Below are 21,588 nucleotides of genomic sequence, written 5' to 3'. Positions count from 1 at the left end.
TTGAGCACAACAAGAGCTTGAACCAAAACATTTGCTTTCTGGAAAACATTTTCTTTCGAAAAGTTTTCTCGCATCCAGGCGTTACACATTATTTACTTTATTTATTCAAGCAAAGTTCCAAAGATTAAGGCGAGGCACAATTTCAGCACCGTCAAGCAGGCACTCAGCGTGGCAGAACTCCACCACTTTCCATATTTTGAATTCCCAGAGAGTGTTTACAAGTTGAACGAGAAGGCGAATAATTACCGAATTCGGTCGCTCTTCTTCGAAACGCAATTAAAGCGGAAGAAGAGCGAGCTGCTGAACGAGATTGCTTCTTATTCTCACCGGCACCATTCTTCTTACCACTATTTACGACACGGCGGCTTGTTATGGAAAGACGAAGATTAAATTGGGGCCCGCAGATAAAAATGGAGGGCTGGATAAAGCGAGCACCATATTTCGCCGCTTTTATTACTTCTTGAAGCGACTTTAAACGCTCGTTCCTTCTCTCTCATTCTCTTTTCCGCCTCAAAAGAACGCGGCGGCGACGGCGTTCGTCGCGCGAAATTGCCAAGGTGGGTGCGCTGGCGAAAATAAATTTGCAGCAGCGGCAGTGGCAACGCAACAGCCGAGCGAATTTTGCTGCGGGGCACTTTGTGTCTCGGGCAAGGAAATTTGATTACGCAAGGAATGGCCTTTAAATCATGTCACGCCTCGAAATGGCCCTTCATGTGTGCTCGGGGAGGCACAGCCGGGCAAAATCTGCTGAGAAGAAACTGTGGAAAAAATAATTCGCATTTTGACTATGTTGTCTAATAAATAAATAATAGAGTCTGCAAAAAAATATTGCAAGGCTTTTATTTCGTTATTTGGCAATTATTCATGCACTATAATAATCTACTTTTGTCATACTGCTTTAACTAATTTAACTGTTGCGACACAAAATGTATGACTGTATTTCTCTTTGTCACGAATATCAATTGCAGAGCATTTAAACAGCCACCAGCTGAATATTCGCGATCAAAACGTCACAATAATGAGTCTGGCAGTACGCAATGCGGAAGGGGTGAGGAGCAATAACAATAATTCGCGCTAATCCAAATCGCGTGAATTCGCCCTCGTCTGCCGGTGCTCAGCCACTATTGAGTTAGCTTTACTTTTTCCTTTTCCAACGGCCGCCAACACGAACTGGGTGCTGATTGCGGCGTAATTGCAAACAAGGTGCGCTGTTTAGGCGTTCGTTAGGGGCAATCAGGTCGCGTAACTATGTTGATTATAACACACTGCTCGTCGCGCGCGAACCAAGATTATTCTCGGCCACTATTGATTTAGCCGTAAATGCCAGCTAGACACATAAAGTCTAATTCTGCCGACGCTCGAATATCACACAAGAGGATGAATTATGTGTGCCGACATCGCTTGTTTTCATTGCCTCATCATATCGGAAAATTGGTTTTTTGATTTAACGCGGGTGCGTATGTTACTTTGTGACCTTCTGGCCGCCATATTTTATCGCTATTACCTTTTGATACTGATGCTCTACGCTTCCATAATATATTTGTAATTCAAAAATTTATAAAACAGTTGCAAAGAAGCCTCTTGAAAATAGTTATATGTAGTTCCTTATGCTAAACTTAACCAGCAAAAAGTTAATTCGTGCATGGATCAAGATGTAACTGATATGAATCAAACCAAACTATTAAATGTGAGTATTCGACTCTTTTTTAATGCAATTATTCAGCGATATTTCCGTGAGGCGAAGCAGAAAATTCCTCCTTGACTCGACGACCAGATGTCCTTTACCCTTTTTCCGCCAGAAGTGCAAAGTCTGTGTGGCGGTTTTACACAGTCCTTTGTGCTTTGACTGCTTGTGTGGCATATTTATATAGCGATTGTGCGAGTGACCGAACGCGTTGCTCGCTCTGATAAAGAGATAGACAGAAATTATTTCGGGTTTGAACGGGCAGACAGACCGATCTCTTTTTAGCTGTGCTGCCAACGAGAGGACTGTTGCGGCACAGGTGAATTTCCAGTGAAACATGAAAGGCTTCCACTCACATTTCAAACCAGGAAAAATAGACTGATTGTTGCACCTCATGCCCCTTTGATCTCGGGTAGAATAGATTTTGTCTTTCTGCTGAGGCTGTTTGATCTGCACGATCTTTCATTTCATTTTTGCAAACATGACCAAATTGTATAATAAAGAAAGTAGGAAAGTCTTCGTAATCAGGAACTTTCCTAATATGATCTTTGATAATATATATTATATCGTTTAGTTATTAATTCCCCTTTACCATTTTGCACAAGTGGAGCTCGCAGTCAGTGAAGAGTAAAAATTGCTCGCTCTATGGCAAAAATTTCCAGCTTCCGAAACCTCAAATCGCCACAGAACATGGAAAACTTTTCAACACAGTCTGTCCAAAAAGCTAAGCAAGCATTAGCGAGTGCTTTCGCAAGAATGATTTACAACATGTCCACGTCACACACGAGTCAAGTGCACCGAGAGAGTGAACACATATGCAGGCCGTGTGAATTATTAATTAAATTTTAATGAAGCACGGCCTGCAACAAAAAGCGAGAACGAGGCCAACGACACCATGGAGCGAACACAGAGGCAGCGAGGCGATATCATTCACATTCTCCGACAGCGCGATATATGCTCATCTCGTCCGCTCCCGGCGACCCTTTTCCATGCGCCGCATTAATAATTTAACTGACGTTCACTCGCAAAATGCACTTTTTCATCGCTGGCACTCGGCCACGCGGGTCGAATCAGACAGACCAACGGAAAAATGATGCATGTGTGTTTGGAATTGAGTGAGCAGCAGCTGTAAAACAACTGCCGCGGCACGATTCCAGTCCCCGTCTGATTTTTGCCCATCGCAGAAGAGGCACGTTTGTAATCAAGCCGCCGCCGCAACTTTTACCTTTTTTAGCCGCTGCTGCCCATTCTGTTTGTGAACACGTATAGCGCCGTCACTTGTTTGTTTTGTTCCAGGAGAAGCGTGTGTAATTTCCGTATGATTGAGACAGGTAAGCTTGTTTGTATCCGTGTGTGAGAGATTAGCTTTCGTTGTTTGTTGTTTCTCGAGTGATAAATGTAAGGTCCTGTAGAAAATTATTGTAGAACTACAACCTTTTCCTAACATTTGACTCTATTTAAGTTTACAGAGCGCATATTGTCGTTGGTACTCATTTTTTTTAATGAGAACAAACAAAATTAAATTGAAGCAAAATCAAAATTAATTTCGTGATATGCAAGGTAAATTTTTCAATGATAATTTCTTTAAACGGGGTTTAGGCATGTTACATTTGAAAAAAGGAGAGTGATTGCCGACATGTATCTGACACTTTTCCCTTGTTCTCTTTTTGATTGATAATCGTTTTCCACTGCCGGTGAGGCAAAAACCTCTGCAGTATGCTGCATTCTAGATTAAATTTTGCAGGTTTAGAACAGCTGGTGAGGGGTAGAAAGAACAACTTTCCAAAGCAAAAACGAGCAAGATAACATTTCATTTTAAAATTTTCCCTTTGCAATTCCCATCCTAAAGATTTTAACATAAGAGAAAATACATTATTGAAATTAGTCAGTCAAAATTACTTTTGCTTTCATTAGAGAGGGTTGTAATATTCTCAAGTTGACTCTAAAGAGTTGAAATGAGGATATATACACCCACGCCGTGAAAAGAAAAATGTGGTAATGCAAATTGAGGCGTGATTTAAGCGCACTTGGCATGCATCTTGAGATCAGTTTGCATTTCAGTAACTAATTGGCTGATAGAAATCAATATCAAGCACAAACTCAATTTCAGATACAACAACACTGTAGTGGCCTAGGGCTATGCTCAGGTGCCGTTTAAGCTGCTGACGCCTCGCCCGTTCATATAAGCGTGCAAATTCGTAAGCAGCAGCCCTCAGAAAGCGGCAACTTGTTTCAATTATTATTTTCACATTATTAGCGCCATACACAATGTATTTAAAAGGCTTTCACAACTGTTGATATCATTATGCAAGACAATCGATGCACGTGAAGACATTGCACAACCTCTCCGTTAGCGTTTGCAAAACAAATTTAATGATCGTTTGGGAGACGATTCTTATAGAGCTCCAAAAAGTAATCTTGACACTTCAAAAAATTCAAACGCATACCCCTTCATATGAAATTTCTTCAATTTTAATTGCAATTTGCTATACAATTTATTTACTATTAATTAAAAAAATATATAAAATCGAGATGATATATTTAAAGGGAAAAATTGAGAACTTCATTAATTCATCGTTGTAAAAAAATATAAAATAAAACATTTGTGAGCTATGAACCTCACATCATAAATTGCAATAAAATTGATCTATAAACCACCCCAATTGCAGACACATAGCGAAGTAATTATCGTTTATAGAGCTTTAGCATACATTCAGTTACACTTGGAATCACTTTTGCATTAAATTTAAGCGACAATTTTGGACCAGGCAAAAGCTGGCATTTGGACCCTCAGTCGAGTCATCGTCACCTTTCAGCATTCAGAATTCAAGCGTCTCGTCAAGTCATCATCGGCGAGGAGTGATAAAAGAGAGCGAACGTAGACCCGCTGCTGGCTGGCATCAGTCAAGTCAGCAAATCCAATTTCGCAGCGCAATCAAGCAAGCAAGCGAACGAACGAAAACAGCGCAGAAAGATCAGGAACGGAATGAGAGCTAGTGCGAAGAGAGCACGCGGCCGACGGGGGTGCAATGTGCTCGCCACGGTATACACCCCCGGCCGTGCGTCCACCGATGTAGCCACCCGCCGCCGCATCCCCCACCGCCCCACGCATGGCATGCCGGCACACGCTGCTCGCGGACTCACCCTTGCAGCCGTCGTCCGTCCGGCAGCACGCCCACCGCTCACATCACACCACACGTGCCGAAAAGGTGCCCACCCTGTGTCCAAGGGGTGCTGCAGGGACAGGTAGTCTGAAGGTGTCCCCTCGGCGGGGCTGATATGTTGGCGGCAACGAGGGTTGAGCTTCACTGATGGTGCCAAGCAAGGGAGCGGGCGACCGAACCAGCCAGCCAGCCAGCGAAAGCTTCCCCTTCGTTCATCTCGGCGCTCACCCTCGTCCCCTCCTCACCGCCCGCCAAAATCGATCTCGCTACGCGCTGAACACACTACGCGAGCGAGCAGCCTGCCGGCGGGGCCCTCTCCACAGACGCGGACCCTCGCTTTCTTTCCGTGGGGGTTGCAGAGCCGAGCGCGTATTGTTCCAAAGTGGTTATGCTCCGGTAAAAATTAACCAGCAGGTTGTGATGTTTGTGTGAACAGGAAGTGAACTGAATAAAAAGCAGTCGGAACTTTCATCCCCTTCCCCTAATTTACAAAACCAAAATATTATTTCTCTTCTTTATAATTAAAACAAAACAAATATCCCATTTTAGACCCCAAAAATTACAATGGTAATAACATAATGTACAATTTTGCTAAAGAATTACAAACCATTTTCAAGGATATTTTTTCTCCAATCGGACGCGTTTCAGGATGGTCCTGGCTACCCCTATCCCTCTGGTGCATAGGCAACCCCACCGGTGTGTTCCATCCCCTGTAAGTTTACTCCTCTCTCTTTCGTTCTTTCTCTCGCTGGCTTGCTGAGCCGGTCGAGTGCTCAGGGCGACGGCGCAGATGGAGGGATGTTCGTTCGTTCCTTCTTATGGCTGTGTGCATGTGTGTGTCGAGTGGCGGTGTGTGTTTTTGCAAAAGGTGCGTGCTCTCTTTTTGCCGTTCAATTAAGGCGCGCGCCTCCATCGTGAATCAACTGCGAAATTTTCGCCCACCCGCCCGCTCCCAGAGGGGAGGCTCGAAACTCGCTTGAGCCATTTTCGTCGCTGCGCACGAAAAACACTCGGCCGCCGAGCTTCAATTTTATAAAATTAATTTCGCCGCAATTTCCTCATAAAGTGCTTTGCTTTGAGTGCTTTGACTCTAAAAATTAAAAGTAAAACGAGCCCGCAGCTGCTGTTTTTTTCCCTCAAAGACGCTGCTTTTTATGGGCGCAGCGGAGCAACAACTTCACAATGTGCAAAACGACGCCGCTGAATAAATGAGATTTCATCCCCGGATTCTGTCTCAATTTTTTTTTTATTTGAGAGCGAAATGCTCCAAAAAGTAAAATTAGTAAATAAAGGGAGCGTTCCAAAGATACAAAGCATAAGGTGTTAATTATAAGGGGTATGGGGATGATTGTCGGGAGGAACGGATTTGGCACTGCAACAATTTGAAAAGCAGCCAAACAGCCTTGACCCCGGTACTCCAGGGAAAAAAAAGTAGCAGTAATCTTTTCACACTTTTCCGTTTGAGCAGATGTGCGGGAATATCAAACTTTGTGGCTGATATTTCGATGGCCGGACTCTGCTGATCCGCAATAAAAAATATTTTTAATCTAAATATGGCTCGCATTGTTAAGGCACTCTCAGGAGTGTCAAAGCAATGAGAGGTATTTGAGCAGTTCGGAGATCTAATACTGGCTACCCAATGTCAGAAATGGCAAAAAAGTGGTTAGTTTAGTGACTCGAATTGCTCAAATTGCTCAACGGGCTGGGAGGCGCACCGGCGCCGACTCGCTACTTGCTGGTTTGCACCTTTCCAGCATGCGTGATTTGGCTTCACGGGACAAATGTCTAGCGTTTCAATGCAGTCCTCGGTGCGGAGGCAAGTGGCCCTTGAGTGGGCTGGGTCCCTGTGCGGCCTGGTGCGCCCATGTTATCCGTTCGCGGTGTTATTGGGACCCGGGTTTCAGCATTCGTGCTAGTGCAGTGCGCGCCCTTCCCGGTCCTCCGGTCCTCGGACAGGGATAAAAAGAGCAAAAAAATATATAATTATTTTAACTGTGATAATTATTAGCTTTAATAACCTAAGGTTGAATAATTTAGAAAATGATTTTACATTGGCTACTTCCATGAGCGAAAAATTTAAAGGATTTATTGTTTGCCAACAATTATTTTCAGTGCAAACAGTATGCTAAATATTCTTCTTATCAATTTTTTGTATATTTGAGTAACCAATGCAAAATCATTTTTTTTTTGGCTACATTCAATCTTTAAATAGAATGCAAAATAAGTCAAAAATTATAATTTATTTATAATTTATAAAATTATTTTTTTATAATTTATAAAAATTAAATATTATTTTATTTTCATTGCTCGGAACTTCATCTCGAGTGCAGATTTATCATCACTTATCCTGAATGTCCACAACAAAAAACAACCATCATTTCAACTAGGCGCAGAAACACGCAACTCGGAGCGTTGTTTCACAGCCGTTACATACAGCTGTTTTAATTAAGGCGGCATACCGATTAAAACTTGACTTGAGATCAAAAGAGGCCTGCTTGATACTCCGGGCACCACAGACTCTATTAAAATTCAGGCTTAAGCGCGGGTGCTTACGTCGCAGGGCGTGTTATCAGTTTCGCACATTCTTGTGCTGCGAAATGTCGCCATTTTTCTCCAAGATGATAATTCTCGCCTCCAACCTATTCCGCCGGTTTATTTCAGCGGCAAGCTCGCATAAATTTCGTTGCAGATAACAAGACGCAACCCTAGCAACGTTGAGTCGTCATTGTATTGTGCGCGCGAGAAATGGCACGAAACATGCCAGCAGCATCCTAATGAATTTTGCCGTTTTCGCGAAATCAGGTTAGTGTGTGTACGTGCTCGTTCTATTTTGGGAAAAATTCATTCCGAGAAATGGATTCAATATTCAGAATGTCGCAACGAGCAATGAGACGAGGGTTCGCTTCATTTGCATACTAGACGCGGAGCTTATGATCGAAATACGCATTGTGCTTGAAAACACTTGTTCGGTTTCCGACTTGTCCTCAAATTAATGTACGAGGACCCAATTTGAAATAATTTCATCCAACGTACTCGGCAAAAGTTTCCCGTAAAAGAGTTGGATTGCGAGCTCACTGGTAGACAGACCCATCAAAATTCCGGCGTCGAGCCGTCATTACAGCTGCACACCGGATAATAACAAGACAGGCTAGGCAATAAGAGCTGAAATTTCGCCCGTCTGGCAGCGTGCGGAACGACGGCTGTGCCGCCTCCACTCTCCATGAATGAGCATCACGAAGGCCGACTGCTGCGGCTGTGGGTGGATCTCTAAAGCAGTTGCCGCTGACTGGAGACGACAAGGTGTAAGTATGTTTGGAATGTGCCGCATTCACAGTTGAGTGAAAGCCTTCAAGACGAAGAGAGAGAGAGAGAGAGAGAGAGAGAGAGAGAGAGAGAGAGATCCAATGGAAGGTGTTTTAAACACATGCTGCATCTCGAGATGGGCATTCTCAGCCAAAAAAATATGATGGATTCTTGGATTGTGCTATTTTGTGCTTTGTCGATGCGAAGTGAAGCAAAAATTTAGCCATTTCGATATTTCCTTTTCAGAAAAAGGCACAAAAAGGACACGAATCGTTGGAAAAAATGTTTCTACCGGTACAACAGATGAACTATATGGAGCTATACCATTTGAAAGAAAATGGAAAATATTTTTTTCAACCACATCATATGTATAGCACATAAAAACGCAATACGATGAAAAGAGTCAATGTGTAGAAAAAAGCCAACACTAACCTAATTTAATTTCCAAGTTTTGCAATGCCACTGAAATTTGAATATGAAACAATATATATATATATATATATATATATATATATATATATATATATATATATATATATATTATCCCTAGGCACGCCATTCAAATGACGTTTAATTTGCAGGCATTAAACGTTTAAAAAGCAAATTTCCACCCCCTGCCGTTGTAATACGTCAGCGCGTGAGAGGGAAAGCTCTGGTTACGCACACACAATTCTCGGCCTCTTTGTAAGTGCCAAGCCGGGTCATAAATTAGCTTGTTGCTGCGGCTGAAAGGAATTTTTCAACAAAACGGCCGCCGTTGAAAGGAGGCAAAAATAAATGTTTGCCAGCTCGACAGCTAGGTCTCATTACACGCGGCGTAACTAATTTATGAATGCTGCTGTTGCAGGTGGATGTATCAAGCTGCTGGCTCTCTAACAGCTCTCTCACTACTGAGTGCCGACTGCGCCGAGCTCATCAAATTTGCATGTTTTAATCCATTCAAAGACGTCCCGCAGCTGCAGCTCATGATCTGCGCGTTAATAAGCATAATTTTATATGCGCAGATGTATGGTTTGCGCCCGCCCGACAAAAGCCACACTGCCATGTTTCGTTAGAGATCGGGCGCCGAGTAGGCAACCTGCTGAACTTTTGTGTCAAGCCCGCTGCCTAACTTTAGAACTCTGGCAAACTCTGGTCGGAAAAACGTACGTGCGAGGCTGAATGCCGCTTACTTCGACTCATTAAATTATTGACGAGTAAGCTCATTATTGAGCCGTCTGCTCTGTTCTAATGAGCGGAAATTGCAATTGAGTTTCTATGCCGGAAAGTTGTTACGCCAAAGTAGATGAGTATTTTATATTCCTTGTTTGCTGCTACCTTGTTCCATGTATTTCGTTCATTGAGCTGCAGGGCTTTATTTCTAAATCTACCTTTTGATGATAAATGCCGTGTTCATCCATCCCGGCCACAACAAAAGTATGAACTTACTCACGCGTAGAGGAACGCAATATTGCTTCAAATAACGGGCACAAAATAATGCACCAGACTTTTCAAACATCCGCTTTAATTTTACCTCTTCATGTGCACTAAAAACGAGCATGCTCTCGTCAAACAGGGACCCACATTTTTCAGCATGGATTCTCCCTTTTGAGACCGTCCATGCTAATAAAACGTATTTGCGCTGTGTCTGCCTATCCCATATTTGCACGATAAATTGAAATTTGAGTGCTGTCCTACCTCGCTTAGCAGGTTGTGGACTGGCTGGAGCACCAATTGGACTGGCTCGGGCTTCGATGCTTCTGGCAGCGGCCGTTGGAGGTTCAACGGCGTCAAACTGGCGGGTTTTTAGGTTCTGCCAGTCTTCTCGCAGGCGTCGTACTTTTTCCTAATAAATTGCACAGACACAATTTTATAAGACGTATAAGACATATTTCAATTCATATGTTAAAGAGTACTTGAAAGGTGTAACAATTTAAACGTAAAAGAGCAAAATGAATTAAATCCACTTTTGGAAAGCACCTTGTTGTTCCTTGAGTGAATGCAACTTACATAAAGTTGAGAAGAAACCGTTTGCCTTGCGACTTCGCACTCCTTTTCCAAGTTGTTGAAGTTCTCCAACAGCTCGGAAATATCAACCTCTCTCTCTTGGACGGATTGCTGAAATTTATCGTGATCCAATTCAAATTTGCCATTTTGATGATTCGATCGACACTCACATTGACAATTTCAATCTGTCTGTTCTTCTCCTTTTGCGGGATGTCGTCCCTGGTCCTCGCAATGCGGCCCTTGGACTCCATGCTCCAGTCAACCATTTCGTGGAGCCGCGTCAAGAATTTGGCCAGGGCGCCTAATCGGGCCTGTAATTGGCTGCTGTGCTCGCCTAGGTTGGAAAGTGCCTGCAATTTTCACACTCGTCACAAAATCGGCTCATCACGTTAGTCGAGAGCAAAGCTGAGCCGCTCGGCTTTTGCAGTTTGAAAAGAGACGCTGACAGCTTCATTTGTCGGCGCTCAATAAAAGAATATGCGGATGTTGAGGTCAACACGAGAGTTTGTTTTTATCGTCAATTTTTCCGTTCATAAAAATGAGAGGTCAGTGAGCAAGAATGAGAATACCCTCTCATCAATTTGGCTGCATTTTTCAGTTCTTTTGAAGGTAAACCATATAAAGAAAATATTTTGACTGACCCAGAGGGAAGAAACTTGTTTTCCACGGCAATGCATTTGGTTATTAACGCAAAAGAGAATATTGTTGGGAAATCTAATCAGAAAATTCATGATATTCGCGAGAGTGCTGTGAATGAAAGGAGACAATTCAATCCGGACGAAATCATATTTCCGAGAGCACATCATATAAATCTAGACCAGTGCGCAGTGGCATATATATTTTCTCCGGCTCTCTTTTCTCGGGCACAATATTCTACTTGTTGAGAAATGTCATCACAAAAGGCTATGTATGTATGCGCTATGTAAATGCAAAAGTCCTTTTCCGCCTGGGACGACGAATGCTGACGTCCAAAAAAAGCAGCTCAAATGGAGAAAAAAGACTTCACGCTGTAAGCTAGCATTCCATCTCAGGCAGAAAGGACGTTTCGAGTGGTGCATAATGCATGTGGGACGATGCATTATTGCGCTGAAATGCAAATGGGTCCTGCGGTGACGACGGAAATAACACAGCACCACGAGACGAGACAGGCACATGGCAACTTTAACGACGGAAATCGATTTTGCAAATGAAATGAGAAAAATTCAATTATGCAAGCAGAAGCGCTTGTCTTCACGCCGTATTTATTTTTGCCTATTATTTGTTTAGTCTCCGCTCCCGGCATTTTTATTGCGTTGATGAAAACCTCGCTGGCAATATTAATCAACAATGAGCAACAGGCAAAAATATGAAGCAAGTTGTATGACTGTGATAATAATTTAGTGCTAAATGCTTAACAATTTAGTTTGGTCTATGTCTCACATAAAAAATATCAGATATTAAACATAACATTTTAGTGGCAATTTATTTTATAAAGATAAAAAAATATAATTTCAATTTGTTGGGCTTCATTTGATTTTCCGACCGGGATTAACTCTATTTTTAGAACAGTTTTTAAAAATTTTCAGTTACAAAGACCCGATCCGATTGTGAACCGAGTTCAATAATTCATGCAAATAACACAAAATAACGTAAAATGGAAAAGTAATATCATACCTTATCGATGGCGTTGTTCAGGCTGCGAACTTGCTCCGAGTCCAGAGTGTTCCTCCTCTCCTCGAGTTCCCTTTTCCGCAATTGCAGTTCCTCTTCTCTAGCCTGTGGGCAAATGAGAAGAAAAATCACATCAGTCGCAAAGTACTGCCTGTTGAAGTGAAACACATCGGGCAGATATTACTTCAGGTTATTACGTTGTCTGGCTGCAAGCAAACTTTGCAGCCTGCCTTCCGCTGGCAATAGAAAAACTATTGATTTATGCTCGTCTTTGAAAATCATATCCTTGGTGTGAAGCAAGTAATGAAAATTGCGAGCGATGCCAGCAGCAAAGCGACTCTGATAGCATTTTTTGAATTAATAACAAGAGGTGTGGCTTTTTCATTTCACGCAAGTAAATCAAAAAGAGATGTTATGACGTTTCCTTTGAGAAGCGCGAGATTTCCTTCACTAGAACGCTCAGCGGACGCGGTCAAAGGTGAACAGGCTCAGCGCAAGCAGTGTTTTGGCCGACAACGTGCTCAACTTGCGTGACTCACTCACAACACCCTGGCGTGAAGCCAAACAATCGCACAAAAATAACATTTTGAAATGAAATTTGCACCTTGTCAGAAGCGTTATATCGATATCAATCAAGACAACTGTGCTATGAAGTTGCGGACAAAAACATACTTTTATTACTTAAAACTATTGTCTCCAATAAAAAGTCGATAATACATCGTCCACGTTTGATTTAGCAAAAAAATACAAGAAGCAAAATTGGCCTACATTTGAAACAATTTTGCTATCACTAAATCGGAAAAACCTCTCTAGCGTCTCATGGTACACAACCAACTCGGTATAAAATCTGACATTTATTCAATAAATATTCCCACTAGATGGAAGCATGTTACTGACAGTTGAAATCTAACATTCATTGCGATAAAAATACACTTTAAACACTTTGTGAGCACGTTATTCATTTTCAATTTAATCCCGCGATCCATTCACGTAGCAAAATTAGGCGTTTTTCTGGACGGGCCATAAATATTGCGGCATGATAAAATTTAATTTATTACAGTGCACAAGCGCTGGTTGGGATGGGTGGGTGGTGGGCCGTGGATCTTTCTTCGTCGCGAGACGCCAGAGACAGCGACATGGCCCGCACCGCCGAAAGAACGAGCAAGCGAGCGCGCGTTGCATGAATAAAATATCACAGGCATATGCAAATGAGACCGCATAGATCACTGTCGAGTATCAGTTTCCGCGCTCTGCCTCATCTCAGAGATGATTCCGGCGCGAAAACGAGAGCATCATTAGCTGCGAATCCCCCCCTGCCCCGCAAAAAAAGGTTTAGTCGGCACTTGCGGGTTTGTTTATTTTCTGTCCGTCTTTGGTGCGAATTGCTCGAGGGAGATTAAATGCACCCACCGCTCCCGACATTAGGGCTGAGCTGAGGGATTAAGAAGCCCTTCTTCTTTTCTACATCTTATCTCTGCATCGCATTCATCCAGCTTTTGGGCAAACAAATATTCGTGGATGCGAGAGAGAGAGAAGGGCCTCCTGCAAGTGGTAATCGATTTTCCCTAGAAATGCGGCTGCACATGCGATTCCAGCAATATCTGTCTATTTCAATCAATTTTTAAATAAAAATTAGAAATTTATGTTCTTTGCCAAATAAAGAAAATTTATCAGTTCCCTGTCATTTTTGTCAAGATGAGAACGCCTTTCCCTAAGAGTTGCAGGTTTCACCTTTATTTTGTTAACTTAAAAGTACCTCGTCTAATTTCTAGGCATTCAAAATATCCAAAAAAAAAAATACTATTATCTAAAATTCATTTCATAACAGGATATTATATTCATGAAGTTTTAGTTTTCTATAATTAGTGCTTCTATGGTATTTTCATGTACCACTCAAGGAAAATACTCACTAACTTAACAATTAATCATGCATACGCCCCAAGCAAACAAATATAACAGCAGTCTCATTTTCAAAAAGCAGCTAAGCCGAACTAAGCCCACTTGGCCGCAATGTAGTGTCGTCCCCTGGCAGCGTTCAGAGCGTGGGCAATCAATGCCCAAGTCGATTTACGCGGCCATTAGCCACTCGCCGCACTACAGGTCATTTACGCACTCGCACTAAGTGCGTCTATAAGCACATTCCGTCCTCATCAAGTCGCAAGCAATAGCTGATGTCAAGATAGATGGGCAATTTGGATATGTCATAGTGTTGGGTGTGTTTATACAGAAGTGCCGCAGTCTGATTGCAGCTCGCCCGAGATAATGAGGGCGCTTATTTTTTTAATTTGAACATTCGGTATAAGACAGTACGATGTATTCATAATTTATATATATCTCACCATAACTAAAAAAAATTGATTTTGAATATGCAGCCAATTGAGCGAAAATGATGACTCGCCCAGATGAGACGCGCGCGAGAGACACGACACATTACCGGCAGATGGGTGAATGCGGATGAGTTGGCCCGCTGGTTTGCATAGTAGTTGTTGTGTAGGTTTATAAGTTAGCAAGTGGCTCACGCATATTCAAACTAAGATTACAAACTACGCCCAGTGAGTGGCTAAGTACCACCGCGGGAGAGTATTTTGCATTAACGTGCGTCAAGTTTTGCAATAATTGATTTTAATATAAGCAATATGGTAAAAGTTTTTAAAAATTGTATGTAAAATTAAAGAGACGAAAAGATAGTCAATTGACATTCAACAAATCACAACATTTTATGTGTCAATGAATCTCATGTTATTCTGAGCTTGAAAATTTTTAAAGAATATACAAATTTTAACTCTGACAACTACTGAAATAAGAAAAATTTCAAAATGCAGAAAAAGTTGATTAACCTTTCATGCTAATAATTCTATGGTCAAGGATTTGATTTTGATCTTTCAATTGAAATAGTTTTCGACATAAACGAGAATATTATATGGGGGGATTAAAAACGTGTAAATGTTTTACCAAAGAAGTAAGCTGGATTTTTATACCGTTAAATTTAAACCAGCCAGGCACTGCCAATTACTTCATTAAACTTGATCCTCCGGGTCTTCCTTACAAAAACAACTAATTTGACCTAAAATACTGAGAATGTCAACTGAAAGTCGCGTATTTAATGGAAAATAACTGAAATTCCTAAATAATACTATGAAATTTTAATCTGGTTTATTTATTCTCTAAATGAGAAGCTTCGTCTATATGATAAATCTACGGCTTGTTTATTGAAGCATTCTCATCTTCTCTTCACATCAATCCAGACGCGAAATGTCTGTCAGATTTATATCTTCCAAGAAAGACAATCAAGCCGTTTTACAAGGCGGCGGGGTTCAATGTTGCTTTGTACCTCATCAACTGTTTAATTTAGCCGAACGCGCGCGCTGCTTAAATCTATTTTCAGCGCTTTCTCGTGCAGCACAAAAGATTCCGCAGCCATCGCCGTCTGTTAAATGAAGCACTATCTGCATCTCGCGTCTCTTTCTTTTAATTAATCTGAGAGCTAGCTGGCGGTGGAAAATCAGACCTCCGTCGCAAATTACTATCTGATTAAATGGTGGCCCATTACGGCGATGGAGAAAGGCGTTGTGTCTCTCTTGGCCAGGCCTTGCGTGCCAAAAGAGTGTCATTTTGGTTTTCAACAACGCGGCACGCGTCTCCATTCATCACTCTTTTCGCTCAGGCCATATTTCGCGGCGGCCGACTTCAAAAACAGCCGAGAATTGAGTTGAAAAGTTATTCACAGGGTAACTCTATTATACGATGCAGAAGTTCCTAGAACTAGCTTTCATCTTTGAAACTTGTGGAAACAGTAAGATGAATGTTTATAAAACAGCGAAATCCGCTCACTTGCATTGAATCCACAACAAGAATTTATTTAACCAGGGATAAACTTGAGAATAGACTTCTAATAACGAGCTGCACAGCATCAATAAATAAGTTCAAGTTTTTCGCTGTCGGTAAGGCTATTTCAAGACCCCCACTTAAAACGATTTAAAGCGCACAAACGCGGCCAGAATCCACGGATAAGCAGGCTGGCCTGACACATTAAAAATGGCTCTTTCACGCTTTCAGCAAAAATTTGCCGCTGGTGCTCGAGAAGGACGTCACGCATCGCGGATATCGCTTCGGTTAATTTTAAAAATGCCCCAACGCGTGGGTTGGGCTGGAATCCTACCTTGACCGAGCTGAGACGCACGCTAAGCGAAGTTTCGTCCGAAGGGTTGGCGGGCGACGCAAGCAGCGAGCGCACCTGGTCCAGACACGTGATGCACGAGTCGACAAACGTGCGTGCCACCAAGCCAGGCGCAGCAGGTGGAATTAGCAGATTTGCGCTAGGCGTTGGACCCGGCTGCGGTGCATTCGCCGCCTCCATCGCAGCGATCCTGAAATCCAAATTTGTCAATATTGCATTCTTCGTGGACTTAACTAATGGAAGAGGATTTATTTTAATATAGGTGGAATATGGTAAATGGAATGAAAGAGCATAAAAAGAATGAAAATAAAATGGAAATTTAATCATTATTTCTAGAATTATAATAATTGTTTAATCCGCTCTAAATGTTGTTGTTTAAAATTAGAAACGTAAAATGTAGAAAAGCTTAAAATTATAAAAGGCTCGTTGTGAAATGCGTAAAAACATGCTGAAGGTTCTTTAGAAGCATTTGAAAGCTAAGCTCATTGAGGACTTTTGAGAACGTAGCATAACGCTCGGCATATTAAACTACAAATGAAATACCATAAATTTGTTACAAAAACATTTAATCATAAGAATTTACAAAAAAATGCAACTGAATTAAAACTACTTTTTTCTCGTTCAACTTTTCATTTTCTATCAATAACAAAACCCTCGACTTTAAAACAGCTCATTCTGATGTATAGTTGCACATTATTTTAATGGGTCTTAGCTGGCCTTTGTTGACCTTCCTTGAAAGCCAGTTTCCTGCCTTCTCTCCAAAAGGCCACCCTCAATGCTCTAAAAAAACATTTGGTCCGCGACAAAACGCAAAGAACAAACGAGTAAAACGACTTGGAAGACAAGCCCGCGGGAAGAACAACCCCAGTTTGCAGCTGGACGGGAAAGAAAGAGAAAGAGAGGACGAAGGGATAAAAGAACAGAGTCCCGCGGCTAGCACTACTTTCGAGAAATAATCGCAGGCAGGCATCATCTGTGGAAATGGTCCACATGGATCGTCTGCATTTCTCACTGTGGCACATGTGTGCAGCACACGAGTCATTGGGCGAGCCAGTCAGTCAAGCAGTCACGTCACATTGATAAAGCAGCAAGCGTGCATGAGCGGCACAAGACGATCTCACGTAAGAGGAAGGAGGCACATCCGCACTAATGAAAAGGATTCCTCCTCGACGCTTGCTCGCTCGTTAGGAAAGCAAGTTAATTCAATCATAAAAAACGGGTGCTAAAAAAAGATATAATGAGCAAAACTTTCCTTTAAAGAAGAGCAGATAAATATTTATTTGACATTGCGTTCATCCTATTTTTTTTAGTACTTTCGAATTAAATCCTAGCATCAGAAGGATTCGCTTTGAAGTTTTTCAGCACCCATGGAAAAAGTATTTCGAGATGCTTTCACTTGGCGAAGCACATCTCTGGTTAAAAGCCTGGCAATCATGGACTAACGCTGCCGGCTAGTCTACCAGATATTGCTGTACGAGCCATTGTCTTCGCACTCTCGGCAAAATAAATATAAACAAGCCGACAAGATTGAATTAGCATGGAAAGCGGTGGGATGAAATTGGAGCTTTTGCCAGGCAGGCCGGTGTACGCGTTGTGCGAGCGGTAAGGTGCCGACGCGGATTTGATTTCATTAGCGCTCATTGTTTGCACCGCGAGATGTATGCATGCACCGGCAGCGGCTGTAAGTTTGCATTATGCATGAGTCGTCGCAGCTTGCTGATGGGGCCCAGACACGACTCGCACCTCCTTGCACGTTATTCAACAAGTAGTAGTGAATATTCGAAATGAGTGAACGACAGATATATGGTTGATGTCATCGAAAGGGAGAATGATTAATTTAATGATTTCACTGCCGAATAAAAATGGTCACCGCGATTGACCACTTTTCCAAATCACTGCTGAGATGCCCTACTTGCAAATTAGCACCGAGATATATGACAAATAACGTTGTAGCTTTATATAACAGTTTTTAAATTGGTTATCGTATTTATATGTGTAAAATATAATTTTCATTATAAAAAATAAGTACGCAATAGGATCGTTTGAAGATATTATATTTATTTAATTAGTTTTCCTATAGGGACGGTTCAAATAAAAATATCTGAAAATTGAAAGTAAAAAAATCAATTTATCAAGTATATTTTAGTAAACTAAATTTATGATAAAAATACTTAGAAACTGTGGCGCCTTCTCGCCACTAATAACTGCCTTCCATTTAACCTGTATCGCCAGGTGGCAGTACAAAGGTGTGCGACAAGCAGTGCACCCTTACTGCACCTTATCCCCCACTGCACAATCAGACTCGCACCAAAGCAGTCGCAACACAATAATTCCTCTCTCCGGCTAGGATGAGATTTGGTGCGAGCAAAGTCCATAAAAACTATTTCCTATTAGACCCGAACTACGGGGTAAGTGTAACAATTATTTGTATTTCGAGAGTGATATTTTCATTGTTATAATTGTTTGTTGTATTTGTGATTTTTGATTATTCATGTAATTTCGCAGTCTTGATTTTGATTACTGATACCTCAACTACGAGACATGAATAAAAGACTTAAGCTATTAAACGACGCATTTCTGTCACGGCTTCCACGCACCCATAAAACTATCGACACGAATTCATTTAAATGATCAAAACTCAAGGAACAATGAAAAATTAAAAATAATGATCTTGCAGTACAGCTTCAAATATTAAGCCGTTTTTTTGGTAACTGTTTAATTTTTAGCTCGCATTTAAAAACAAATTAGTTATTTCCGATCCTTGTTTTTTATTATTAAAATGTATTATCAGAGTTAATAATCTCTGGTTAATTTGTATGCCTAGTTAGTCATCGGTACAAAACTACGAATGCTACACATTTCATCTCTAGTTAGTTTGCTCCTGGAATTTTTTAACCTCTCTGATACAGGCCAAAACCCTCAAATTTTGCGATATATATAACCATTAATAATAATTACAAAAATATTTTCAGATTAAAATCAAATGTGTCCTCATTTTGACGAGCACATTTAAGTCAAATTAATTTTATTATTCCAAAATAATCGATTTATATAGTATTTTTATATAACAAACATTGGTTTGAAGTCCCGGTTTTTTCATTAATCAAAATTTCATTATATCTTGTCAAATGCCGTGGGAAGATCTTAAGATATGGGCACTGATAGAAAAAAACCTTAGTCTGTTCAAAATTGTAATGAGAGTAGAGTGCGGGCTAAGATTGAAATGGCATGATGGTTTAATTTGTCAAAGTGGTTAGTAGAGTTACCTCAGACTATACATCGTAGCGTGAGAAGATTTAAGATCCATTTCGGCGCATTAGGCAGCAAAATCAAAAGCACACACGCACGTTTGCAGCAGTGCTGAACAAGACAATATGCAAACACAAAAGCGGCAGCAAAGCAGATTACAAAGTCGGACGAGCGGACGGGTGGGCCGGCAGACCAGCGAGCAAATGTGTGAATTACGATGCGTGGCGAGCTGCAGGCGGCTAGGAGCCGAATGGAGGAGATAATAATCCTGAGGCAGCGGAACTCGGGTGGCGTAAATCTGATTAAAATGTGCAATACACCACACCACCGACGGTCGGTGAAAAAGTCGCGCCAACCGCCGCGAATTATTTTTATCTCGGCGAGAGGAGCGAAACTAAACGGTTTAACGAAAAGTTGGTGTGTGTAGTAGGACAGAAACAAACTTGTTGGTGTGTCCCAGCGAGTGAGACTGGGCGACTAAAATAAATATCGCAGCACGCGGACGAGCAAACGCTGAAAAAGCCGCAGCGCCGTGCACCGCCACGATCCATTCGTTAATTCCATCACGTGGGAGCGACCCGACCAGTCTCACTGCCGCTTTTTTAAATTATACACACAAGTCTGCCACTCTGAGAACGCATTATGCACATCTGTCTGCGTGCCGACGTCGCAGCAGCTTCTGTGCGCGATAGGCTGAAACTCTCTCTCTCTGCTCCTTAATCCCCGTTAATTGCATTTCCACGTTACCTGTCGTGGCGGAGAGCTTTGATTCGCTATCGGTGGCGGGAAGCCGATGTTGCCTAAACCGATTTTGGCGCAATTCAACTTAAGACTTTCTTTTATTAAAATATAAACATCCAAGACACCGTGAGGATGAAAAATATTAAATGTTCTTAAATGTACAAAAAATAAACCTTACTCCACTCTACAGAATAATCTTTAGAAAATATTTGTGAGTGGACGAATAGCGTAGGTCAAGGTTTTTCTCGCCTAAAAGGAAACTATTCAAGATATCCGGAGAACTGATGTTTTGTTTAAATACGAACAAATGCACATATATAAACTCGGAGCTCGATCATTTGGATTTTTGCAAAAATCTAAATTTAAAAGTTCAATAACCGGCCCCAAAAGCTTGGGGGAGGAGTGATGAAAATAACGTTCTCGGATATCTGAGTCGTCTTCTTTTTTAATTAAAGTTAATCACTAGGACCCGCTTGATCCAGGTCAAACGCTCGGCACTTAAAGAATTGCGAATTTACTGGTCGTAAGTCCAGCGAAAGTTAAAAATCTCTCGATTGTCCATCAAACAGCGTATAATAACATTTATTATTTTCAAGTATTTTGATATAAATAAAACGCAATCAAAATTTAGACTAACTAATTCAGACATGTTTAACCGACCTCAGGAAATTTAATTAAAAGCCACAACATACACGCAAAGACATGCTCAATGAGATGAGATATCAAAAGTTCGATTGGAATGAGGAATCCAACAGCGCGGGAGCGCACAATAACAAAAAAGAAAAGCACACGCCCAGAACGCAGACAGTGTCGACTGGATTCTCATTTGTGAGCCACAAAGCGCTTAATTATCCTGACAGGGCGCAGACAGACCGACAGTCTGGCGTATGTTAATTACAAGAGTATAGAGCGCCACTCGTACGGCGTTTGGGCGGGGGCGTAAGAGTAAATAAACAAATAGCCGATGAATTAGATTAGAAGTCGGCGAGGGTGGCGGCGACATGGGAATGAACAAAAAACAAAGAGTGATGTACGAGCGGTGATGGAATCCAGCACCAAGCAGACTGAATTTTCGACATGCCAGCGGGACGCCTACTTTATTTATTGCCTGCTGGTCACTTTTCCCACTGGATCAGCCTGCCAATTACTCCGCCAATTGAGTTTGCAAATAATGAAATAAACCAGACGGCAAACACAAGGCGTCGATCCCTCGAGCAACGCGGAAAATAGACAACCAAGCTTAGTAGCAAGTAAAAATAACTAACTCTAAACAATTATGAAAGATTGCAGCGCTTTACCTGAATGAACCTGTCCCTGATGTGCGTGAGATTAATTTTGATTCAGTTACTCTAGCTGAGTTTGTGCGAAAATTTTGGGAGTGAGAGTTGTTGATGACGGCTCTTACCTGTCTCTGCGAGTGGTGATTTCAGCAAGCAGAATACGCCATCGCCTGAGAAGGGCCTCGACAGCATCTGTCAGCCTTGTCGCGTCTGGCTCAGAGCATTTCGCTGCGATCTCTTTGCCAGACTGTCGCAACTGACTCATACTCCGGTGCTTTGTGGTAATCTGGAAAAAGAAACGCACAACATAAGGCGAGGGTCAGGTTGAAGATCATTAGCTAAACGTTTATCAAA

The 21,588-nt window shown here is 41.7% G+C and overlaps 1 protein-coding gene across 2 annotated transcripts in view; it reads right to left on the bottom strand.

The window, feature by feature from the left end:
* LOC135935842 (dystrophin, isoforms A/C/F/G/H-like) overlaps nt 1-21,588 on the bottom strand; it is a 181,336-nt gene that overhangs the window by 134,786 nt on the left and 24,962 nt on the right. For both annotated transcript variants that reach the window (XM_065478410.1, XM_065478419.1), the window contains exons 31-36: nt 21,360-21,520; nt 15,947-16,154; nt 11,791-11,892; nt 10,308-10,487; nt 10,141-10,248; nt 9,829-9,976 (exon numbers count right to left, since the gene is read on the bottom strand). In XM_065478410.1, coding sequence (XP_065334482.1) covers nt 9,829-9,976; nt 10,141-10,248; nt 10,308-10,487; nt 11,791-11,892; nt 15,947-16,154; nt 21,360-21,520 — 907 coding nt within the window. The remainder of the gene's footprint in view (nt 1-9,828; nt 9,977-10,140; nt 10,249-10,307; nt 10,488-11,790; nt 11,893-15,946; nt 16,155-21,359; nt 21,521-21,588) is intronic.

The sequence above is a fragment of the Cloeon dipterum genome, chromosome 1, assembly GCF_949628265.1.
Source record: "Cloeon dipterum chromosome 1, ieCloDipt1.1, whole genome shotgun sequence".
Lineage (NCBI taxonomy): Eukaryota > Metazoa > Arthropoda > Insecta > Ephemeroptera > Baetidae > Cloeon > Cloeon dipterum.
The sequence above is the reverse complement of the archived record's forward strand: the minus strand, read 5'-3'. Positions and strand labels throughout refer to the sequence as shown.